The sequence below is a fragment of the Oryctolagus cuniculus genome, chromosome 10, assembly GCF_964237555.1.
Source record: "Oryctolagus cuniculus chromosome 10, mOryCun1.1, whole genome shotgun sequence".
NCBI lineage: Eukaryota > Metazoa > Chordata > Mammalia > Lagomorpha > Leporidae > Oryctolagus > Oryctolagus cuniculus.
Window position 1 is genome coordinate 107,187,791 of NC_091441.1, and position 22,227 is coordinate 107,210,017.

The window sequence follows — 22,227 nt, forward strand, 5'->3', positions numbered from 1 at the left end:
GGAGCAAACTCAGTGTCTGATTTTTTTTCTAAGGCCAAGTCTGCAGTCATCTTCAATGTTTTGAAGAACAGATATCCACAGGGTCTAAAAGACCTGTATTCAATCACGTTTGACTGAATGGTGATGATGATGAGTATTGACTGTCTCTTTTCAAATCTCAAGTCTTGCATCAGGGTGATACTGACCTCATTTACTTGTCTAGTGAAACCAACTGTGTTATACAGACACTCCTGACAATGAGGAATAGTAGGGACCTGGGTTTTGTGTCCATGTAAAATGAAGTAAAGTGTTGGAATAAAAAACTCAACCACCACCCCTTCCCCTAGTTGTATGGCCAAGAAGTTTTCTACAGTGTCTTCACAGTCCTGGATTTCCGGTAGAACCACACTCTCTTCCTGAACCATGTAACTTCTTAACGGCAGCAGCAGCTGTTCAGGTGCCTTCTCTAGATTGTTGTTCAGGCCTTCAACCCAAGCAGCTTGTATTTGCTAAACAGTGACAAGTCTGAGGCAGCACTCTTAGGCTTTCAAGGAGGATTGTCCCTGTGTGGACAAGTACAGAAAACAGCTGCAGAGTTGAATGGCTGAGTTGATGTTCCCAGGCAGGAGCAGCCGAATAATACTCTTGCGTTGAAGCACTCAAAGCTCATCTTCTGTCCCAGTGTTCATGCAGCCGGTATGAACCCCTCCCTCATGGCCCACCTCAGGGTTAGAGAGGATCAGAATCTGACAGAGGCAATCTGGAAGGGAGCAAGGGGTTGCTAGGCTGGTCCTTACGTGTATTTCCCAGGGCGTCGGAGGTGATGTGCGTCAGGTCTTGGATGACTGAGCCAGGCACACACTGACGGCATGACTGGAACACATCCCGTGTTGCTAAGCTTGTGTACTAGCACTTGGAACTTGTCATGGGCAGATATGTCTGCTGAATATGGTTTTGGGTTTTTCTGTTTTTCCTATGTAATTGGAACTTGTATTACTTATATTCTTCTGAGGAAAGTGGATCCTGTGAAACTTTACTGCAGTGAGGTTGAGGGATAGATGTGTAGAGACAGGCATGAGAGCTTGATACCTTTAAGCCCAATCACTGTGCTCCAGTAAACTGTCGTGTGCTGTTCTGAGTGCAAGCGGCGAGTTAAGTTTTCTTTACTTTCTGTTGTTGCAACATAAAACTTTCCAAGAAACCCAAGGCCACTTTTTAAAAAGCAGAAATATCTGGTATAGAATCATCCTAGTTCCTTTTTGTCCTGACAATGGGTGGGATAGGGAGGTGGACTTCACAGAGAAGGGAAGAGAGACAAAACAGAAAGATGCTTGTGTGGGGAGCGGGTATACAAATTCAGCTGTTGCATCTGGCTCTCTGGAAGAGAGGCAGTGTGGTTTGCTGGAAGAAATATAAGACTGCTTGGTCAGATCCCTCCTGCATTCCCCTCTGGCTCTCTGAAGTGGGAGCATTATCTAACCTCTTTAATCTCCTTTCCTCTGTGAAATGGGGTTTAAAAGCTTTTTTTATTTTCTTCAAGATTTTTGGAAGGATAATACAAATTGAAAAATGTGGAAAATACATTTTAAATAAGGGTGCATATGTTGTTTACTACCATGGTGCTGAGAAATTTGTGATGAGACCATTTTCCACTGATTGATTTATTTAGCAAGCTTCCACATATACAATGATCATACCTGTCATTTTTTGGACACTGTTTTTGTGTGTTTGCCTCTGTGTTAAGAAGGCTGTTGGGTTGATAACACAGCCTCTCCTTCATAACACCCCAGCCTGTGAGAGAACTCTGGTCAGCTCAGTGCCATGAATTCACCAGACAAGGGCTGGGCTCGGTAGCTCACCTGCCCTTCCCTCAGAAGAGCTGGGTCTGGTTTGTGTCTGTCCCCGTTCTTATTAAAACCCAGGAATGAAAACTTTTCCTTGGTGGACCAGCAGGGCTAGGGAACCACAGGACAGGACCCCACTTTGTGATGGGGCAGTGTTGAATGGACTGGTACTAGTTATGCTCTAATGGAACTCACAAAGTTTGTGTTGTCTGCTGGGGAAAATTATGGCAGAGATGCTGGGGGCTTTATAGGGGGTGTGCGGGGGGTGGTTGAGATCCCAGGGCAATGTTGGTTCTTCTGCACCGATGCACAGAGTCACTTCTTTTTTTTTCTTTTTTCTTTTTGATAGGCAGAGTGGATAGTGAGAGAGAGAGACAGAGAGAAAGGTCTTCCTTTTGCCGTTGGTTCACCCTCCAATGGCTGCCACGGCTGGCGCACTGCGGCCTGCACACTGCGCTGATCCGAAGGCAGGAGCCAGGTGCTTCACCTGGTCTCCCATGCGGGTGCAGGGCCCAAGCACTTGGGCCATCCTCCACTGCACTCCCGGGCCACAGCAGAGAGCTGGCCTGGAAGAGGGGCAACCAGGACAGAATCTGGCGCCCCAACCGGGACTAGAACCCGGTGTGCCGGCGCCGCAAGGCGGAGGATTAGCCTAGTGAGCCACGGCGCCAGCCAGAGTCACTTCTGTAAAGGGACAGAGACACTCAGGATGGCCTGTAGAGAAAGTACTTATGATATCTTGGATGGTCTAATACTCCTGCACCTTGGAATTCTTTGACCTACTGTATCTTCTCATTGTTTTGTCGCAAAGTTCTCATGAGGTGGGAAAATGACTGTGATAGGAGACTGGATGATGATGTCAGAAGACAGTCTCGGTGGTGTTCTTGATACTCACCGACTGAGTGAGTCTGGGCAAGTTACTTACCTTCTAAACCCCAGCTTCTCAATGATAAAATAGGAATGATTATACTGCAGTTGTTGAATTGTTCATGTAAAGTGTCTGATGGTAAATATTATAGATGTTGACAGTTGCAATGATTAAACTCTGCCATTTTAGTGCAAGCAACCAGTGATGATATAAATATGTATGTGGCTGGGTTCCAATAAAACTTATTTACAAAAATAAGCAATGGGCTGCAATTGACCCATGGACCATCATTTTCTAAATCCAGGTTTAGATGAAGTCCTTATTTTATCATAGAATTGGTCCTCAATTAGTCTCTGTAACATGAATAATCATCTATTAAATGTTAAGTATGTGTGGCAGGTGGGAGTCCTAATTGTTTTGGATACATTCTCATTTAATCATTGTGGTAATTCTTGGGGAGATCACATAATTATTGCCATTTTTCCAGTGAGGTATTTGAGGCTCAGAAAGCTAAATCTCCTGTTCAGTGCCACACAGTTGGTTGATAAAACTCATAATTGTTTCTTAATCTTGAGGTTTTCAATCACTTAGTTCTCATTATCATGTTTATTATGTCCTGCAAGAACAATACACTATTTGGCATGAACTGTGACTCATTTATCTGTTGAGAAAAATCTTTTACCATTGCACATCTGATGCCCTTTGTGCTTTTGTGAGACAATCATCAGGGCCAGGAGCAGACTGAGCCCAGACCCAGATCTCTTGATCCTGAAGGAAATGATGATAGATACTTGTGTTTCTAAGAACAAAACAAGGACCAGTGTTGTGGTGCAGTGTGTTACCCTGCTGCTCATGATGCTGGCATCCCACATCAGACCACTGGTCCACGGGTTTTCCTCTCCTGCACTCAAGAACAGATAACTAGATTTGGCTCTTGCTAATGATTACCGTCTCCAGGACTGATACTGATGGCCTGATATTTAACCATGACCTTGAACTCCTCTTGTTTCTTTTCAGTAAGCAGAGGAAATGTGGTGTTTGCTGTTGTTGTTGTTGTTTTATAATACACACAGCGCTGGCCCCAGGGATCATTCTTTTGAATCCATTTTCAGGCATTTCATCAATCTCTCTGTCTTCACATTCTGATATTGAAGTGTTGAGTTCCTCTTGGATTGGGGAGTCATTTTGTCTTCCTTGTTCTTTTTTTTTTTTTTTTTTTTTTTTTTTTTGACAGGCAGAGAGGACAGTGAGAGAGAGAGACAGAGAGAAAGGTCTTCCTTTACCATTGGTTCACCTTCCAATGGCTGCTGCGTCCGGCGCACCACGCTGATCTGAAGCCAGGAGCCACGTGCTTCTCCTGGTCTCCCATGGGGTGCAGGGCCCAAGCACTTGGGCCATCCTCCACTGCACTCCCGGGCCATAGCAGAGAGCTGGCCTGGAAGAGGGGCAACCGGGACAGAATCTGGCGCCCCGACCGGGACTAGAACCCGGTATGCCGGCGACGCAGGTGGAGGATTAGCCTATTGAACCACGATGCCAGTCGTCTTCCTTGTTCTTGTTTTTTGTAATTCTGCATTTATTTTTAGGTGTTTGTGGAAACACTTTTTTTCTTTTTTTTTTAAAGATTTATTTATTTATTTGAAAGTTGGAGTTACACGAAGAGAGGAGAGGCAGAGAGAGAGAGAGGTCTTCCATCCGCTAGTTCACTCCCCAGATGGCTGCAACAGCTGGAGCTGCGCTGATCTGAAGCCAGGAGGTTCTTCCAGGTCTCCCATGTGGGTGCAGGGACCCAAGGACTTGGGCCATCTTCTACTGCTTTCCCAGGCCATAGCAGAGAGCTGGATTGGAAGTGGAGCAGCTGGGTCTTGAACCGGCGCCTGTTTGGGATGCTGGCACTTCAGGCCAGGGCTTTAACCTGCTGCGCCACAGCGCCAGCCCCAACACTTTGTTTTCCACTGATGGCTTTATTAATTTAATATTTATTTATTTATTTGAAAGGCAGAGTTATAGAGAGGCAGACACAGAGAGAGAGGTCTTCAGCTGCTGGTTCATTCCCCAGATGGCTGCAACAGCTGGATCTGTGCCCATTCAAAGCCAGGAGCTTCTTCCAGGTCTCCCATGCAGGTGCAGGGCCCAAGGACTTGGGCCATCTTCCACTGCTTTTCCAGGCCATAGCAGAGAACTGGATCAGACATGGAGCAGCCCAGAATTTGACCCGGTGCCCATATCGGATGCTAGCAGTGCAGGCAGCAGCTTTCCCACTGCGCCACAGCGCAGGCCCCTACTGATGGCTTTTTTCCTTGAACTGCACCTCTGTGTCTTAGGTAGAGTGAATGCTCCTTCAGTGGATATTCAGAGGGCTGTGCTAGGTGAGTCCAGGGGGCTCTGGTTGGTGCCCAAGGGTAGGGCAGGAGCCCAGGGTGACATCCAAGTTGGGCATGGTAGATTCTTCTATGGTCAGCAGGGGGCAGGGTATGATCCCATCTGTTGGCATAATCACAGTATCACCTTCTGTCTTCCAAAGTAATCAATGCCTGGAGTTAGTCCGCAGTGGCTACCATCCCCTCTCACATAGGGGCATGAGCCACACAGAGTACCTGGTTTGAGCATAGAACCCTCTGCAATGACCCATCTCAGGCTGTAGGGGAACTCTGAACCTCTGAAGCCAGATACAGTGATTTCCCAGAGACGCAGCCATAGGCTGTGGTACAGTCACAGAATTCTCAGTCATAGTGTGCAGGGCTCCTGCAGTCACAGGGTAGAGGTCCACTCTCAGCTCTGTGAGCCTGCCCCATCCACAGAGAGCAGAGGCGCTCCCAGAGCCTGCTGCCTGTGGGTGGTCCACCTGGGCAGGTTGAGCCCTGGAGCCTGTGATAGAGTAAGTTAAGGGAGTACCTCACAGTCCTAAGTGGTTGCCCAGTCTTCTGCCAACCCTTCAGTCCAGACTTAAAGTCAGTAGGGAATGTGGATTTATCCCTCTGATAAAATCCCCTAGATGAACATGTGTGTGAGCCTCTACTTGTATTAAAATGGCATTTTCTCCCTGCTGGTTGCTGGGTGCCCTTGTCGGGGAATGGGGAAAAAGAAATGTGCTCTCCCTTCGTGGGGTTCGGAGAGTTCCTTACTCCCCATCCCTCCCCGTACCCCCGGGCTCCAGGCCAGACTCAGAGTCAGTGTGGTGCACAGGATTCTCCCTCAGGATGTGTCACCAACGACATGGAATGCTGCAGTCTGCTTTGACCTCACTCTCTGAAAATGGCATCTCCTCCAGTCCCTGGCTGCGGGAGTCATGGGTCATGTCCGCACTCGCTGCTGCCTGTTTGTCCTGCCCATGCTGCTCTGCGGTATCTTCCTTCTTTCCAGCTCTACCCTAGGAATCTTCCCCTGGTCAAAATCAGCACATCTGTTCCCTATTCAACCATCTTGAATCCCCCAAACTTCTTATTTCATCTGGAAATTGTTCAGCAAGTAGCTGAACACTAAGGATTCTTGGGAGGAAAAAATCCACAATACTGTTATCTCAACTGAACAAGAATTAATGATCAAACATTCAGATTTCCAATTGTTTCATCATTTTATAATGCTGATAATATTTTTGAACTAATTTTTGAATTAATGATCCCCCCTCCCCCCAGTATTTTCATTAGTAAAAAAGGAAAAAAAAAAAAAAAAGCAGCTTGAGCTGGAAAGATTTTCCCCCTGGCTCCGGCAGAGGGCCTTCAAGTCCCCTGTGTTTCAAAAGGAGAGACAGCTGCTGAGTCATTTCTGTTAGAGCCTCAATTATTTACCTCAGGGTGGCTCAAGGTGAACTTGATAAGTGTGTGATGAGCAAATTAATTGGAAATTGGGTGAGAAAAATAGCTTTTAAAATCTGTGTTTATTGACAACTTTCTGAGCCAGCCACTGGCTCAGTGTTTTCTCTATCCCATGAGGTAGACATAATCTCCTTTTTCTAAATGAGGATATGGAAGCTGAAAGAGACAGAAAGACATGAAAACCATAAAGGCATCAAGTAGCAAATCCTTAAGTTAGCTTAGCTCTGTAACTTTATTTCAAGTGACATCCAGAAAGTATGTAACCGATTGAAAAGGCTGTAATTGCCACATAGTAATGGAACAACACTCTCACACTGGAAGTCCTTCCTTGTGGACTGGGTGTTTGCATCCCCCCAGAGTTCTATGTTGAAGCCCTAGCCCAGTGTTATGGTATTTGGAGGTGGAGTGTTTTGAAGATACTTAGCATTAAATGAGATAATGGGGGGGGGGGGAGACTCACGAAGGAAATAGTGCTTCTGTAAGAAGACACAACAGGAACACCTCCCCCTGCCGAAACAAAACAAAACAAAAACCCCAGGCTAACTGAGGCTGCAGTTAGAAAGTGAGCCTCTGCAAGCCGGGGTGGGGGGGGGTAGCCCTCCCAGGAACTGGCACCTGGATCTGGGGCTTTTTTTTTTTTTTTGACAGGCAGAGTGGACAGTGAGAGAGAGAGACAGAGAGAAAGGTCTTCCTTTACCATTGGTTCACCCTCCAATGGCTGCTGCGTCCGGCGCACCGCGCTGATCTGAAGCCAGGAGCCACGTGCTTCTCCTGGTCTCCCATGGGGTACAGGGCATCCTCCACTGCACTCCCTGGCCACAGCAGAGAGCTGGCCTGGAAGAGGGGCAACCGGGACAGAATCTGGCGCCCCAACCAGGACCCGGTGTGCCAGCGCTGCAGGTGGAGGATTAGCCTATTGAGCTGAGGCACTGGCCCATCTTGGTTGTTTCTAAAAATAATTATTAGTTGTATCCTGGTATACAGAAGAACACACATCTCTGAGGTATGCAAGAGTAAGTCTAGAAATTCATGGAAAATGGAATTAAAAGATAAACTTATTTTGGTGCAAAAAATTTGAAATCCATGCATACAAGGGATCTTCAAAAAGTTGATGAGCATGCATGGTAGGAAGAATCTATGCATAGATTTCAAAATTCTTTTGCACCAAATTTATCATTTACTTTGATTTTTCCATGAAGTTTTTGAAGCATATTCATGTATCTTGGACTGCAATTTCTGGTAATTTGGGATATATATCAACTTGGTGGTGTGTGTGTGTGTGTGTGTGTATGAGAGAGAGAGAGTGCGCACGAGAGAGCGAGAGAGCGCTTTGTGGATAATGTAAAGCTAAAACTGGACCTTGAGACATATGTACTATTTGCATGGGTGGGAGGTTGATTCACAGTCAAAGTAGGGCAAATTGTGTGAGTAAAGGTGCAATTTGGAATGAGGGCAGCCATTAGGTGAGAATAAATATCTGACTGGCAGGTTGTGAACTCACAGAAGCTTAGAATATCCAATAAGGTGTGGAAATGTTTGACTCAGTTATTTCAAGGAGACAAAGGCTTGTCAAAATGAAAGTACTTTGAAATAAAGGTGACACTTAACACATGTTTTTTTTTTGTTTTTTTTTTGTTTTTTTTTTTTTTTTTTACAGGCAGAGTTAGACAGTGAGAGAGAGAGACAGAGACAGAGAGAAAGGTCTTCTCTCCGTTGGTTCACCCCCCAAATGGCTGCTACAGCCGGCACACTGCACTGATCTGAAGCCAGGAGCCAGGTACTTCCTCCTGGTCTCCCATGTGGGTACAGGGCCCAAGCGCTTGGGCCATCCTCCACTGCCTTCCCAGGCCACAGCAGAGAGCTAGACTGGAAGAGGAGCAACCAGGACAGAATCCAGAGCCCCAACTGGGCCTAGAACCCCGGGGTACCAGCGCCACAGTTGGAGGATTAGCCAAGTGAGCCGCGGCACCAACCTCTATTTTTTTTTAAACCTCTCCATAAAGAAGATTTTTTTTTTTTATTATACAGAGTTAGTGAGAAAGAGAGAGACAGAGAGAAAGGTCTTCCCTCTGTTGGTTCACCCTCCAAATGGCCGCTACAGCCGGAGCTACACTGATCCGAAACCAGGAGCCCAGTGCTTCCTCCTGGTCTCCCATGCGGGTGCAGGGGCCCAACCACTTGGGCCATCTTCCACTGTCTTCCTGGGCCACAGCAGAGAACTGGACTGGAAGAGGAGCAACTGGGACTAGAACCCTGTGCCCATATGGGATGCTGGCACTGCAGGCAGAGAATTAACTAAGTGAGCCATGGCACCGGCCCCCAACACATGATTTTCTTAAGTCAAGAAAGTTTTCTTCAAAAAAATTTTCCAAGGGGGCTGACACTGTTGGCACAGCAGTTTAAGCCACTGCCTGCGATGCCAACAGTTCATATGTGTGCCAGTTCAAGTCCTGGTTGCTTCACTTCACATCCATTTCCCTGGAAATGCACCTGGAAAAACAGCAGAAGAAACTCCAAGTCCTTAGGTCCCTGCCACCCACATAGGAGACCTGGATGGAGTTCCAGGCTCCTGACTTCAGCCTGGCCCAGTCCCGGCCATTAACGGCCATTTGGGGTGTGAACCAATGGATGGAAGATACCCCCCGCCCCGCTCTGTGTGTGTGTGTGTGTGTGTGTGTGTGTTTCCCTCTCTCCCTTTCAAATAAGTATGTAAATCTTTTATGTATTTATTATTATGTATTTATGTGAAAAGCAGAGTTAGAGGGAGAGAGACAGAAACAGAGAGGTCTTCCATCTTCTGGTTCACTCCCCAAATGGCTGCAATGGCCAGAGCTTGGCTGATCCAAAGCCAGGAGCCAGGAGTAGGTGCAGGGGCCCAATAACTTAGGCCATCCTATGGTGCTATCACAGTCACATTACCAGGGAGCTAGATTGGAAGTGGAAGTGGATCAGCCAGGACTCAAATCCCATATGGGATGCCAGCGCCACAAACAGGCTTTACCTGCTAAGCCACGAATAAATCTTTTATAAAAACAAAACAAAACAAAAAAGCTTTTTCTAGGGGCCAGTGCTGTAGCACAGTAGGTTGAACCACCACCTGCAATACCAGCATTCCATTAGGTGCTGGTATTCAAGTCCTGGCTGCTCCACTTCCAAACTAACTCCCTGCTAATAACCTGCCACCATGTGGAAGACATGGATGAAGTTCCTGGCTCCTGACTTCAGCCTAGAACAGCCCCAGCCGTTGCAGCCATTTGGGGAGTGAACCAGCAGATGTAAGATCTCTGTCTCTCTTTCTCGCTCTTTGTCTTGCCCTCTCTCTCTCTCTAACTCTGGCTTTCACATAAATAATTCTTACTAAAAAAGAAATTTTTTTTTAAGATTTTATTCATTTATTTGAGAGGTAGAGTTACAGACAGTGAGAGGGAGAGACAGAGAGAGGTCTTCCTTCCGTTGGTTCACTCCCCAGATGGCTACAACAGCCAGAGTTGCGCCAATCTGAATCCAGGAGCCAGGAGCTTCTTCTGGGTCTCCCACGTGGGTGCAGGGGTCCAAGCACTTGGGTGATCTTCTACTGCTTTCCCAGGCCATAGCAGAGAGCTGGATTGGAAGAGGAGCAGCTGGGACTAGAACTGGCGCCCATATGGGATGCTGGCGCTGCAGGTAGAGGATTAACCTACTAAGCCAAGGTGCTGGCCCCAGAAAATTTTCTTAATTAAATACTACTTCAGGTCCTTAGAAAAGAATGCCATGTGCGGTTGGTTTATTTGTTTTTATTTATTTGACAGGTAGAGATATAGATAGTGAGAGAGAGACAGAGAAAAAGGTCTTCCTTCCGTTCACTCACCCCACAAATGGCTGCTGTGGCTGGTGCTGCGCCGATCCGAAGTCAGAAGCCAGGTGCTTCCTCCTGGTCTCCCATGTGGGTGCAGGGGCCCAAGCACCTGGGCCATCCTCCACTGCCTTCCCGGGCCACAGCAGAGAGCTGGACTGGAAGAGGAGCAACCGGGACTAGAACCCGGTGCCCATATGGGATGCCGGCACCGCAGGTGGAGGATTAGCCAAGTGAGCCACCGCACCGGCCATGTGCAGTTTAACAAACACACACATTGCAAGTTGAAATTAGAGACTTTTTATTACACACTTAGTTAACAAACAGCAATCTGAAACAATGTTGATTTTTAGTCGGTAGCCATTGGACTTGCCTGAGTTCTTTCTCATCCCATTTTGGAGGCAAATATTCTTGCAGCTTCCTGTTATTTCCCCAAAGTCAAGACCTATGGCTACTGTGCAGAAAGGCCTTTGTCTAGGAAAGTAATTGGTAAGCAAATCATAGAATAGGACATCTTAGGATGGCATCAAGCACACCTGCAGGAGTGGCAGACAAACTAAGGGAATGCCATGGTAACAGTAGAGAGCAACCCTAAGCAGAAGCCTAGCACTGGCAGTAAGGTCTGGAGTGCAGTCACCTCATGAGGAGTCTGTGTTTTACAAGTGGACACAGCAACATGGTGGTGAGATGAAGAGGATGATATTCCCACAGGTTGCTGTCTTATGAGCAGAGACTTGAGTGTAATTTCTGCTTTGAGAATGGCCTGCAGTTTTCTGGAAGACTTTCTATGAGTCTCTGTTCTGCAGGTTTTGCCTACATACCAGAATCCTGGCTGTGGCCACTGTCCTCAGGGTGAAGGGGTCCTGCCCCTCAGATACCATACTCTACCAGTCTGAGGGAGCTCAGTGCTCATGGGATTGCTCAAAGAAAGTCTTAAGGACAACAGGAGGAAGCTATGAAATGCATGACCTGGCTGGGCCAGATGCTGAGTGAGCATCTTGCCAGGAAAAATACCGAGGGAGGCAAAGTGGAAACTGAACCCTGAGGTCAATTCTTCAATGTGAAACTGTCATATTCTTGACTCACTCTTCCTTTGGGGCACTTGGAATAAAGAGCCTGACCTTGACAGCCTGCCTTTCCTCTGCTCCCCAACAGATAACCAAGTGGGCAGGGGGTCTCTAGAGGAGCAATGAGACAGAGCAGCCGAGGGGCTCCCTACGAGGTGCTTTGGCAGAAATCAGAATCTGAGAGCTTCATGACTTAGGCATTTGACTTCCATGTGTTTCCAAGGGCACCCGCTTTGCTTGCTTGCCTGGGGCCTCCCAAGCTGGTCTGGGCTGTGCTTGGGCTCCAGGACCTGCTTTGAAGGCTCACTCAGAATCCACTGCATGGTCAAAGGCATGCACAGAGTGCTTCTTTGTCCTGGACACAGAACACAGGTACAAAAGGAACACTAGACATAACAAGGCCGCTGCTGCGAAGAAGGCAAGGAGGCCCACAAAGACGGGTGGCTCTATGGGCAGGTGGATCAGGGGACTTTCAGCTGGGATCTGGTTGGTCAGGCTGAGCATGTAGCCGAGAGACCAGGCTATGCTGCTGTTCCCCACCTGTGGAGCAGAGAAAATGGCTCAGTTCTTGGGGCAAGGCTGAATTACATTCCCAGGCACACCACTGGCAACCCCACCAAGCTCCCACAGCCACTGTGCTCCAAAGAGGTCAAAGGACTTGCCCATGTTCAGACACAACCCTGTGGCTGCCAAGGCTTGGAGGGTTCTACCTTCAGCACAGCAGAAGATGGAATCCTGCCACTCTTGTCACAGCCAAGTGTGAAGTAGGTACACTTATTAGGAGAAGAGTATTCCTAGTGTCTCAGGATACAGGAGTGCTTGTGGCTAAAGAAAGAGGACACTGCACTCAGGACCCGTTTCTAAGGATGGGACCAGTCCAGTTGGGAAGCAGATTTTGTCGATTTCTTCTGGTAGCTTCATCCACTTTTGCTTTATATTTTTTAGACTGTTTAATAGGTGCATAAATGTCTTGAACTTGCAATTTTCATGGTGATTTGATTTTTTATCAAAATGATGTAACTTTCTGTCTTGAATAATGCTCTTTATTTTAGACTATTTTCCATATATTAGATACACCAATTTTCATTTAAGTAGTATTTGCCTAATAATTGATTTTTTTTACTTTGTTGATGTCCTTATGCTTAAAGCTCAAGTGTTTCTCTTATAAACAGAATCTACTTGATTTTTAAAAATCCAGTCTGACAATATCTGTCCTTTAACTGATAGGTTGAAATCACTTATGACTATTGTAATTAGTGTTAAATTTGGCCTATTAATATCTTACTTTAAAATTTTCAATTATTAGTTCAATTTCCCTTTATTATTTCCTTCTTTCTTGCCTCAAAAATGGTATCTGTGAGTTCCATTTGAAAAGATGAAAATTTTAGGCTGCACCTGGGTTCCTGTACCCCCTCCCCTTCTATTATAGCCCTTAAGTTGGATAATTTCCATACTGGGGTTCTATGGGTAGATTTTTGTCTTTAACTTTTCTTTAGCATTAATTTTCTTTTTCTTTTTTAACATAAACTTTAAGCTACAGCATCATTTATTCATATTTCTTGTATTTTTTTTGTAATTTCTCCTGTATTTACTTTTTATCTGATTACTTCCTCCAAAAAATACTTTCAATGTCAATCTTTGTGTTGAAAATCTTCCAAAGTCTTTTTATACATTTAAATACTAATTTGACTGGATAGAAAAGTACTTGATTAAAGGAAAGGAACTCTAAATCTGGAATATTCCATTAATCTGCACTGCTATTTAACAGGAAGTCCTCCGTTCCTAGTAATTAGATTCATTAGAAGTGAAGCTTAGACAGCACATGCCACCAACAGCCCTAATGTCTCCAGATATCCTAATTTTTTATACATTATTCAATTTTACTTATGTGAAAATAGACAGTCACAGGCCTAATGAAGGATATTGATTTATTGATTGGTTTAATCTAATTATTGCTGAGGCTGGTATGGAACGTCCTGACTCCAGACATCTTCAGACTTCACATCAACTGTTCCTAACATGAGAAAACCTTCCCAGAACCTGCAGAACACAGCTCTGGCTGGATGTATTCACAGGGTTGAGTCCCTGGAGTTCGGGAGACCATTGTCATTCCAGTTTTGGACAATAGTGTTAGATGAACACTACTGTGACAGTCACACACACATACACACACAGGAGGATATTTCCAAGAGCTCTTAGGAAATTACATTAAAAGATATTTTGGCGAAATCTGTGCCTACATGAGGTTTTCAAAAGGTTCACAGAAAAACCATATTATGGAAAAAACTTCCCATCTCTCAAAACTTTGTAAGTACAGTGACTTTCTGCTCAAACAGAAAATTCTTATCTAATGCTAATGTTAACTGATCATGCTCTAAAGCCTGTATGTTATTCTGACATGTGTGTAAAAGAGAAAACAATTACTTACTATCCTCTGAAAAATTATTATATTTGAAGGCTGTTTTTGGGATGAAAATTCTCATAAATACGATCCTTAGCATGTTCGTTTATCACTCAACCAGCATTTACTGACCACCTACTAGGTTCTAGTGCCTGTCCTTCATTCTGGGAATGCAAGCGTAAGGAGGCGCCTCTCTGCCTGGAGGAGCTCCCAGTCCTCTGGCCTGGCTTCCAGTGGGTCCTCACCTGGAAGGGTCTCCTGGGAGCAACCACTCTATGTTCTCATACTCTTCCTCCTGGACAGATTCCACAGAGCAAGTTTAACTCACCAGTTCCTTTACCTCCTCAAGTCATCCACACATATATGTACCGAGTTCTCATTGGAGAAGAAGAGAAGATTTGTGTTTTGACTTACTTCATTTTCAAAATTTATTTGGGGCCAGATGTCCTCTGTGAATTTGTATCCATTGACAAGCAAGTGGTAGATATAGTGGGCTGAGAAGCAGTAGGAGCGGGCATACACCTCATTAAATTTGGGAAGCAGGAGTTGGAGCTGAAAAGGAAATTTGAAAATCTGAGGTGCACAAAATGTCCATACTACCCAAAGCAATTTACAGATTCAATATGATCTCAATCAAACTACCAAATACATTCTTTTCAGATCTGGAAAAAACAACCCTAAATTCCATGTGGAAATTTGAAAGAGCTACACAGAGAGATATCTTCTGTCTGCTGGTTCACTCCCCAGATGGCAGCAACAGCCAGCGCAGGGCCAGGCCAAAATCAGAAGCTAGGAGCTTCTTCCAGGTCTCCCACATGGATGGCAGGGGCCTAAGATTTTGGGCCATCTGCTGCTGCTTTTCCCAGGCCATTGGCAGGGAGCTAGATCGGAGGGAGAGCAGCTAGGACAGAATCCTGTGCGCATGTGGGATGTTGGTGTTCAAGGTGGTGGCTTTATCTGCTGTGCTACAATGCCAGCCTGCACGTGTGTTTTTAAATGCACACTTCAGAATACCTTAGAGTAACATTTTTTAAAAATCTCATCACCCAGAATTTCATAATAAAAATGACTATCATCTTCCAAAAATTCATAGAAAATGCTCATTATGTAAAGACTGCATGGGGCTGGTGTTGTGGCATAGTGGGTAAAGCTGTCGCCTGCAGTGCCAACATACCATATGGGAGCCGGTTCGAGTCCAGGCTGCTGCCCTTCCAATCCAACTCTCTGCAGTAGCCTGTAAAAGCAGTGGGAGATGACCCCAGGCTCCTGGCTTCAGATAGGCGCAGCTCCGGCTATTGCCAATTGGGGAGTGAACCAGCAAATGGAAGACCTCTGTCTTTCTCTCTGCCTCTCCTTCTCTCTGTATAACTCTAACTTTCAAATAAATAAATCTTAAACAAAAACCAAAAAAATTACTTCATGGATTTCAGAATTTTTTAGCACAAAGTAAACTTTAATTCCATTTTTCATGAATTTTTAAATATCTTCATAATAATACAGTGATATAGTGTACTAAATCAAATATCCTTATACTCTATGGTATGATGATAATCCCTGCATTCACTGAGAGCTTATTATGTTCCAAGCTGCTGTTCTAATCATTATGCATGTGGTTGGAACATTAATCTACAATACACATTTAGGGTAGATTACCTTTTTATTTTTTAATTTTTTTTTTGACAGACAGAGAGAGACAGAGAGAGACAGAGAGAGACAGAGAGAAAGGTCTTCCTTTTTCCGTTGGTTCACCCCCTAAGTGGCCACTACGGCTGGCGCGTTGCGCCGGTCTGAAGCCAGGAGTCAGGTGCTTCCTCCTGGTCTTCCATGTGGGTACAGGGCCCAAGGACCTGGGCCATCCTCCACTGCACTCCCGGGCCACAGCAGAGAGCTAGACTGGAAGAGGAGCAACCGAGACAGAATCCAGTGCCCCAACCGGAACTAGAACCCGGGGTGCCGGTGCTGCAGGCAGAGGATTAGCCTAGTGAGCCACGGCGCTGGCTATTTTTTACTTTTTAAAAAGATTTATTTATTTTGGGGCTGGCACTGTGGCTCAGTGGGTTAAAGTTCTGGCCTATAGCACTGGCATCCCATTTGTAAACTAGTACCAGCCCTGGCTGCTCCACTTCCCATCTAGCTCTCTGTGAATGTGCCTGGGAAAGCAATAGAGGATGGCCCAAGTGCTTGGGCCCCTTCATCCACATGGGAGACGAGGAAGAAGCTCCTGGCTCCTGGATTCAGCTTGGGTCAGTCCTGGCTATTGTGACCATTTGGGGAGTGAAACAGCAGATGGAAGATCTCTCTCTCTGTCTCTCCTTCTCTCTCTCTGTCACCCTGCCTTTCAAATAAATAAATCTTGCTAGATTTAGCTAGAAATAAATAATCAAATAAATCTTTCTAGACTTAGCTAGAATTCCATCCTGGGCTCCCACAGGGGTGACAGAGGCCCTACTGTGTCCTCCCCTGCCTTCCCAGGCACATTAGCAAAGAGCTGGATCAGAGGTGGAGCAGCTAAGACTCCGACCACTGCCGCAGTATGGGATGCTAGGCATTGCGCATGGCAGCTTAAGTCAGCGTGCCACAACACCACCCCCACTTCCCTCATTCTCTCCATTTTACAGATGTGGTAGAAGTAGAAGGGCACAAAGACTAACTTCAGAGCACACACACACAAATGGAATACGCTGAGCTCTACTTCTGGGTTGGACATTGCTCCTCTCTCTTTAAAATACTGACCTGACTCCAGTTCTGTGAGCAGAAATACCAGGTGCTTGAGTTGAAGTCTTCCAGAGACGAGCTCCCCGAAAGATTTAAAGCACTGGCTGTGTAGTAGAATCCTGAAAAAGCCTGTAAATAAGCCGTACAGAAGGAAGTTAGTGCTCAGTTGGAGCATCATACGGAAGTTTCAAGGTGGGGAACAAATGGGTCATAAGTTACAGTACAGACACACGCGGTGAGCAACAAGTATTTGATGGGAGGAAGAAAACAATCTTTCACTGGGTTCTGCTCTTACCACAAATGGCCCATGAACCTTTGGCTGATAAATCCCATCAAAGGAGCAGGCTTGTCCATGTCGGCAAGCTTTGAAGTCAAATACGGAAGCCACCTTCTCCCTACACAGCAGTGGGTCCCCAGTTCCTTCAAAAGTGATAGTGTCCTTGGGGTTGTAACTTGCTGGCCTCTGCTTCATTGTGCACAGACTGTCAAATATGGCACCCATGGTGGAGGTGGTGCTATAATTCCAAGGGTAGCAGGGATTGGTGACATTGGTTGCATAGGAAGAATTCTGTAGGTACCAGAGTAAGGTATTAGAAATCACTTTTTTGTCTATGTATTTCCCTTTTGCAAATTCTCACTATTACCACCCTCCAATGTTAAGCGAGAAGCTGAAAAAATACAAATCTGTATCCGTGTGTACTCAATCCCACCTTGTCCAGATAACTCACGTAGAGGCAGGAAAAGGAGTGTATGACAGTGACCCAGCACCAGGCACAATGTTTGCTCTCAGATTCTCTGACTCAGCCCTTATGTTAGCTCTATGAAATGGGTTTTATGAACTCCATTTTAAAGAGAAAAAGGTATCTAATTCATTATTTAAATTTTTTAAACATTTATTTGAGGAGGGGAGAGAGAGCACTCATTCCCTTCTGCTGGTTCATTCTCCAAATGCTTGCAATAGCCTGGACTGTGCCAGGCCAAAGCCAGAGATAAGGAACTCCATCGAGGGCTCCCATGTGGGTGGCAGAAACCCAATTAATTGAGCCATCACTGCTGTCTCCATGATCTATAGTAGGAAGCTGCAGTCAGGAGCCAGAGGCAGATATGGAACCCAGACACTCCAATGTGGAAGGTAGTATCTTAACCACTAGGCTACATGCCCACCCCTAATTTATTATCTTCGACAGAATGTTATCTGTCTCCCTAGTAAAATATTTCAAGATACAGATTAAGAACACATTATACAAGTGAATTCTTTCTCCCACTTGCAGCCACCAGACCCTTCTGTGGAAGCAGTCATCATCACCAGTTTTTGTATGTGCTTCCAGGGATCTTACATGCAAATGGGTTTTTGTCTCCCTTTTTCTTTCTCTTTTTAAAGCCTTAGATGGTTACACTATGTACACAGTGTTCTTCCCCTTGCTCTTGTCGCTTAGAAATAAATGTCTGAGAGACGGGCATTTGACCCAGCAGTTAAGATGTGGTTGGGATGCCCATATCATAATGGAGTGCCTGGGCTCAATATCTGACTCCAGCTTTCTGCCAATGCAAAAAAAAAAAAAAAAAAAAAAGCAAAACACTTAACAACAAAGGTATAGGACCAGTGCTGAGAACTATAAATTGTACTGAAAGGTACAAACCTAGAACTAAATAAACAGGAAAACATTTTATAATTTTCAAAAGAAATTCCTAATATCATTTTTTTTTTATCTGACAGGCAGAGTTAGACAGTGAGAGAGAGACAGAGAGAAAAGTCTTCCTTCCGTTGGTTCACCCCGCAAATGGCCACTATGGCCGGCGCACTGCACTGATCGGAAGCCAGGAGCCAGGTGCTTCTTCCTGCTCTCCCATGAGGTACAGGAGCCCAGGCACTTGGGTCATCCTCCACTGCACTCCCAGGCCACAGCAGAGAGATGGCCTGGAAGAGGAGCAACCAGGACTAGAACCTGGCGCCTATATGGGATGCCGGTGCCACAGGCAGAGGATTAACCAAGTGAACCACCAGCCCCCCTAATATCATTAATAATACAGTTTTTACTAAATTAACATGTGAACTAATGCAATTGTAATCAAAATTTCAATGAAAAATATCTTTTGTTATTAGTTAAAATGATTTTGAAGTACAAATTGAACATCTTAGAGCAGAAAAACAGTGGTCCAAGGCAAGATAAACAGACGCATAGAACAGAACAGAAAATAGAGAAATGGGCCCTCATTACCTAAGATCTTGTTACTTGAATGTTTTACGATTCCTGGAGTGAAAGATTTCAAAAGCTCATCACAACACTGATGGCACTCTAAATGGCTTTTGTTTTGTTGGAAGATTGTTTGTTCATTTAATTTAAAAATATGCCCATCCTTTGACTGTATCCTACAGAAATAAAATCTGTACCTCCTAAGGTAATATGTGGAGGGTTTATTTTATTACTGTTGTAGCAACAAACAGGACATAGCCTGGTGTCCACCAGGAGGAGAACAGTGATTATAAATGTCAGGCAGTAAAGAAAACGAGTTAAATATTAACCCGGGAAGTGTAGAGGAACAACAAATCACACTGTGAGCCATGATGCTGTTCAGTAAATGGGACTGCAGGGAACTTCTTTTACTTTTAATTTAACATCTTTTTAGGGTTGGAGATTTTTACAATAAGGATGCTCTGCTGTGGCCTGGGAGGGCAGTGGAGGATGGCCCAAGTGTTAGGGCTCCTGCACCCGCATGGGAGACCAGGAAGAAGCATCTGGCTCCTGGCATCGGATCGGCGCAGCGCCGGCTGTAGCGGCCATTTGGGGAGTGACCCAACAGAAGGAAGACCTTTCTCTCTGTCTCTCTCTCTCACTGTCTATAACTCTACCTGTAAAAAAAAAAAAAAAAAAAAAAGAAAGAAAGAAAATAATTAAATGATCAGTATAAGTTGTTTTTCTTTGGTGTCTAGGGGCTGGCATTGTGGTACAGCAGGTTAAACCACTGCCTGCAACTCCAGCATCTCATATTGGATCACCAGTTTGAGCCTTTGTCGCTCTACTTCTGATCCAGTTTCCTGATATCAGGTCAGAAGGCAGTGGGAGTTGGTCCAAGTGCTTGGACCCCTGATAGTCATGTGATAGATGGATGCAGTTCCCAGCCCAGGCTTTTGTAGACATTTTGGAGAAAACCAACAAATGGAAGATTTCTCTCACTCACTTGCTTTCTCTCTCTGCCCTCTGCCTTTCAAATAAATTAATTAATACATAAATTTTGAAAAATTATAGTACCTATAATATTATGCACTCATTAAAAATAATTTCAAAGGATATTAGCAACACAGGAAAATACTCATGGTATATTCTTAGGTTAAATAAAAACAGATATAAAACTATATATATCATATATGAAGCCATTTAAGCATGCAAAAAACAATGAATAAAATGTAATAATATGTTAGTAGCAGTTAATTCTGTTTTTAGAAAAAATTTTTATGTTTTCTAAATGTGTTTCACTGAACATGTATCACTTTTAAAATGGTAGGGAATAAAATCTTAAAAAGGAAAAGAATGAGAGTGAATGTGTTCCATGCTGTCAGAGTGACACCTGAACCCTGAGGTACCTGGTGACTCATTCATAAAAAGACTGTTTGCAAAATCTATATCCAGATATTGTTCTCACCATACTATACAGATCCTTATATGGTAGAGGGGGAAATGAGATCCTAGCCAGTCAGTTTACTCAGCCAGTGTTCACGATGCAATAATTTGCATGAACCTTCCGAGTCACAGCTTGGCAACACACATTTGACCCGTGGAAGCACTGGCCAGGCTGGTGTGGACCTGCCTGTGTGGAAGTCCGCATCACCCGTGGGTCCTTCCCCACAACTGATTCAGACATCTCCCAGGCAGAGCCACGCTGGCAGGCATCCACAGGTGATCAGGCATAGACCTGTGTCCTTCTCCCTGGGTGCACTCTTCTGCCCTGGTGCTGGGCTCACATTTGGAGACCTGTGTTCTCAAGCCTAAATGAGACCTCAGGGAGGTGGGGGTATTCACGTCCTATCATGGACTGCTGAATACATAGATCATAGTACTTCACATAGGAGTGCGTATACGTGCACACATGCACACACGCTCCTTGGAGCCAGCCAGATGTAGGAGGAGCTGGAGGAAAAAGAGGTTCAGTATTGCTGGAAATAAAAGGAGCTTCAGCAAAGAGGGTTTCTCTCTTTTTTTTTTTTTTTTTTTTGACAGGCAGAGTGGACAGTGAGAGAGAAAGAGCGAAAGGTCTTCCTTTGCCATTGTTTCACCCTCCAATGGCTGCCACGGCCGGTGCATCGCGCTGATCCGAAGCCAGGAGCCAGGTGCTTCTCCTGGTCTCCCATGGGGTGCAGGGCCCAAATACTTGGGCCATCCTCCACTGCACTCCCTGGCCATAGCAGAGAGCTGGCCTGGAAGAGGAGCAACCGGGACAGAATCCGGCGCCCCAACCGGGACTAGAACCCAGTGTGCTGGCGCCGCAAGGCGGAGGATTAGCCTAGTGAGCCACGGCGCCGGCCCAAAGAGGGTTTCTTAGAACTGTTCTCCGAGAAAGAAGCAGGTTGACTGAAACAGCTTCACTAGCTAGTGGGGAGGAGAGGTGGGTATGGCGACCTCAACAAAGGACAATTCACTGGGCACCTGTGGAATTTGCTTTGAGTAGGGGGAGGAGGGAAAGCCTGGGGCAAGGGCTGGGGAGCAAGAGGGCCGCTTGCTGGTCTGGCAATAACTGTCCTCTGAGGCATGCTGGGGCCGCAGCCTTTCCTCAGAGGCAAGGAGAAGTCCCGGGTGGGGACTGGCACCAGAGGGTTGTTTCCTGGAAGCTGTGCTGCCTGTCTGCTGGGTGAACACAGGGCTCTGAAGACGTAACCTCTGCTGGGGATGGCACGTTTGTGAGCCATCCGACTCTTCTGCTGCCTACGTGGCTGGCAAGAGCTCTTGTGCTCTCCCACCAACACAGGTGGTAGGAGCAGGGGTGACCACTGAAACTCTGTCCAGGATGCTCACAGTCCAACCCAGACCTTGTCCCCTGTCCAGGGTCCCATCAGAAGCCAGGATCTCTTCCCAGTGGAAAGAACAGGTCTTCAAAGAAGGAGGTACCTTTCTCTGAAGGGAGGAGAGAACTTCCACTTTGACTATGACCTTGTCTAAATAAGATAAGAGTCGGTGAACTCAAAAGGCTTCCATAGCCTTGGAAACTCATGACTGGAGCATAGGGAGATTACTGATGCCATAAACAGGAGTGTCAATTTGTAAAGTCAACAACAGGAGTCACTGTGCACTCACTCCTCATGTAGAATCTCTGTCCTTAATGTGCTGTACATTGAGATTTAATGCTATAACGAGTACTCAAACAGTATATTTCACTTTGTGTTTCTATGTGGGTTCAAACTGTTGAAATCTTTGCTTAATGTATACTAAACTGATCTTCTGTATATATAGAAAATTGAAAATGAATCTTGATATGAATGGAAGGGGAGAGAGAGCGGGAAAGGGGAGGGTTGCGGGTGGGAGGGAAGTCATTGCGGGGGGAAGCCAATGTAATCCATAAGCTGTACTTTGGAAATCTATATTCATTAAATAAAAGTTAAAAAAAAATAAATCTTTTATATTTGTACTGAAAAAAAAAAAAAAAAAAAAAGAAGCCAGGATCTCTGACCCCTCCTTCCCAACAGCCCAGCCATGGCTGGCCTTGATGTCCTCT

The 22,227-nt window shown here is 45.4% G+C and overlaps 2 protein-coding genes across 3 annotated transcripts in view; one reads left to right on the top strand and one right to left on the bottom strand.

The window, feature by feature from the left end:
• The window catches only part of LOC108177085 (uncharacterized), a gene marked incomplete in the record, with an annotated part of 51,812 nt that overhangs the window by 4,172 nt on the left and 25,413 nt on the right, over positions 1-22,227 (top strand).
• The window catches only part of ENTPD3 (ectonucleoside triphosphate diphosphohydrolase 3), a 40,819-nt gene continuing 29,214 nt past the window's right edge, over positions 10,623-22,227 (bottom strand). For both annotated transcript variants that reach the window (XM_008260264.4, XM_070050997.1), the window contains exons 8-11: positions 16,817-17,089; positions 16,540-16,650; positions 14,221-14,358; positions 10,623-11,945 (exon numbers count right to left, since the gene is read on the bottom strand). In XM_008260264.4, coding sequence (XP_008258486.2) covers positions 11,709-11,945; positions 14,221-14,358; positions 16,540-16,650; positions 16,817-17,089 — 759 coding nt within the window. In that variant the 3' untranslated portion in view covers positions 10,623-11,708. The remainder of the gene's footprint in view (positions 11,946-14,220; positions 14,359-16,539; positions 16,651-16,816; positions 17,090-22,227) is intronic.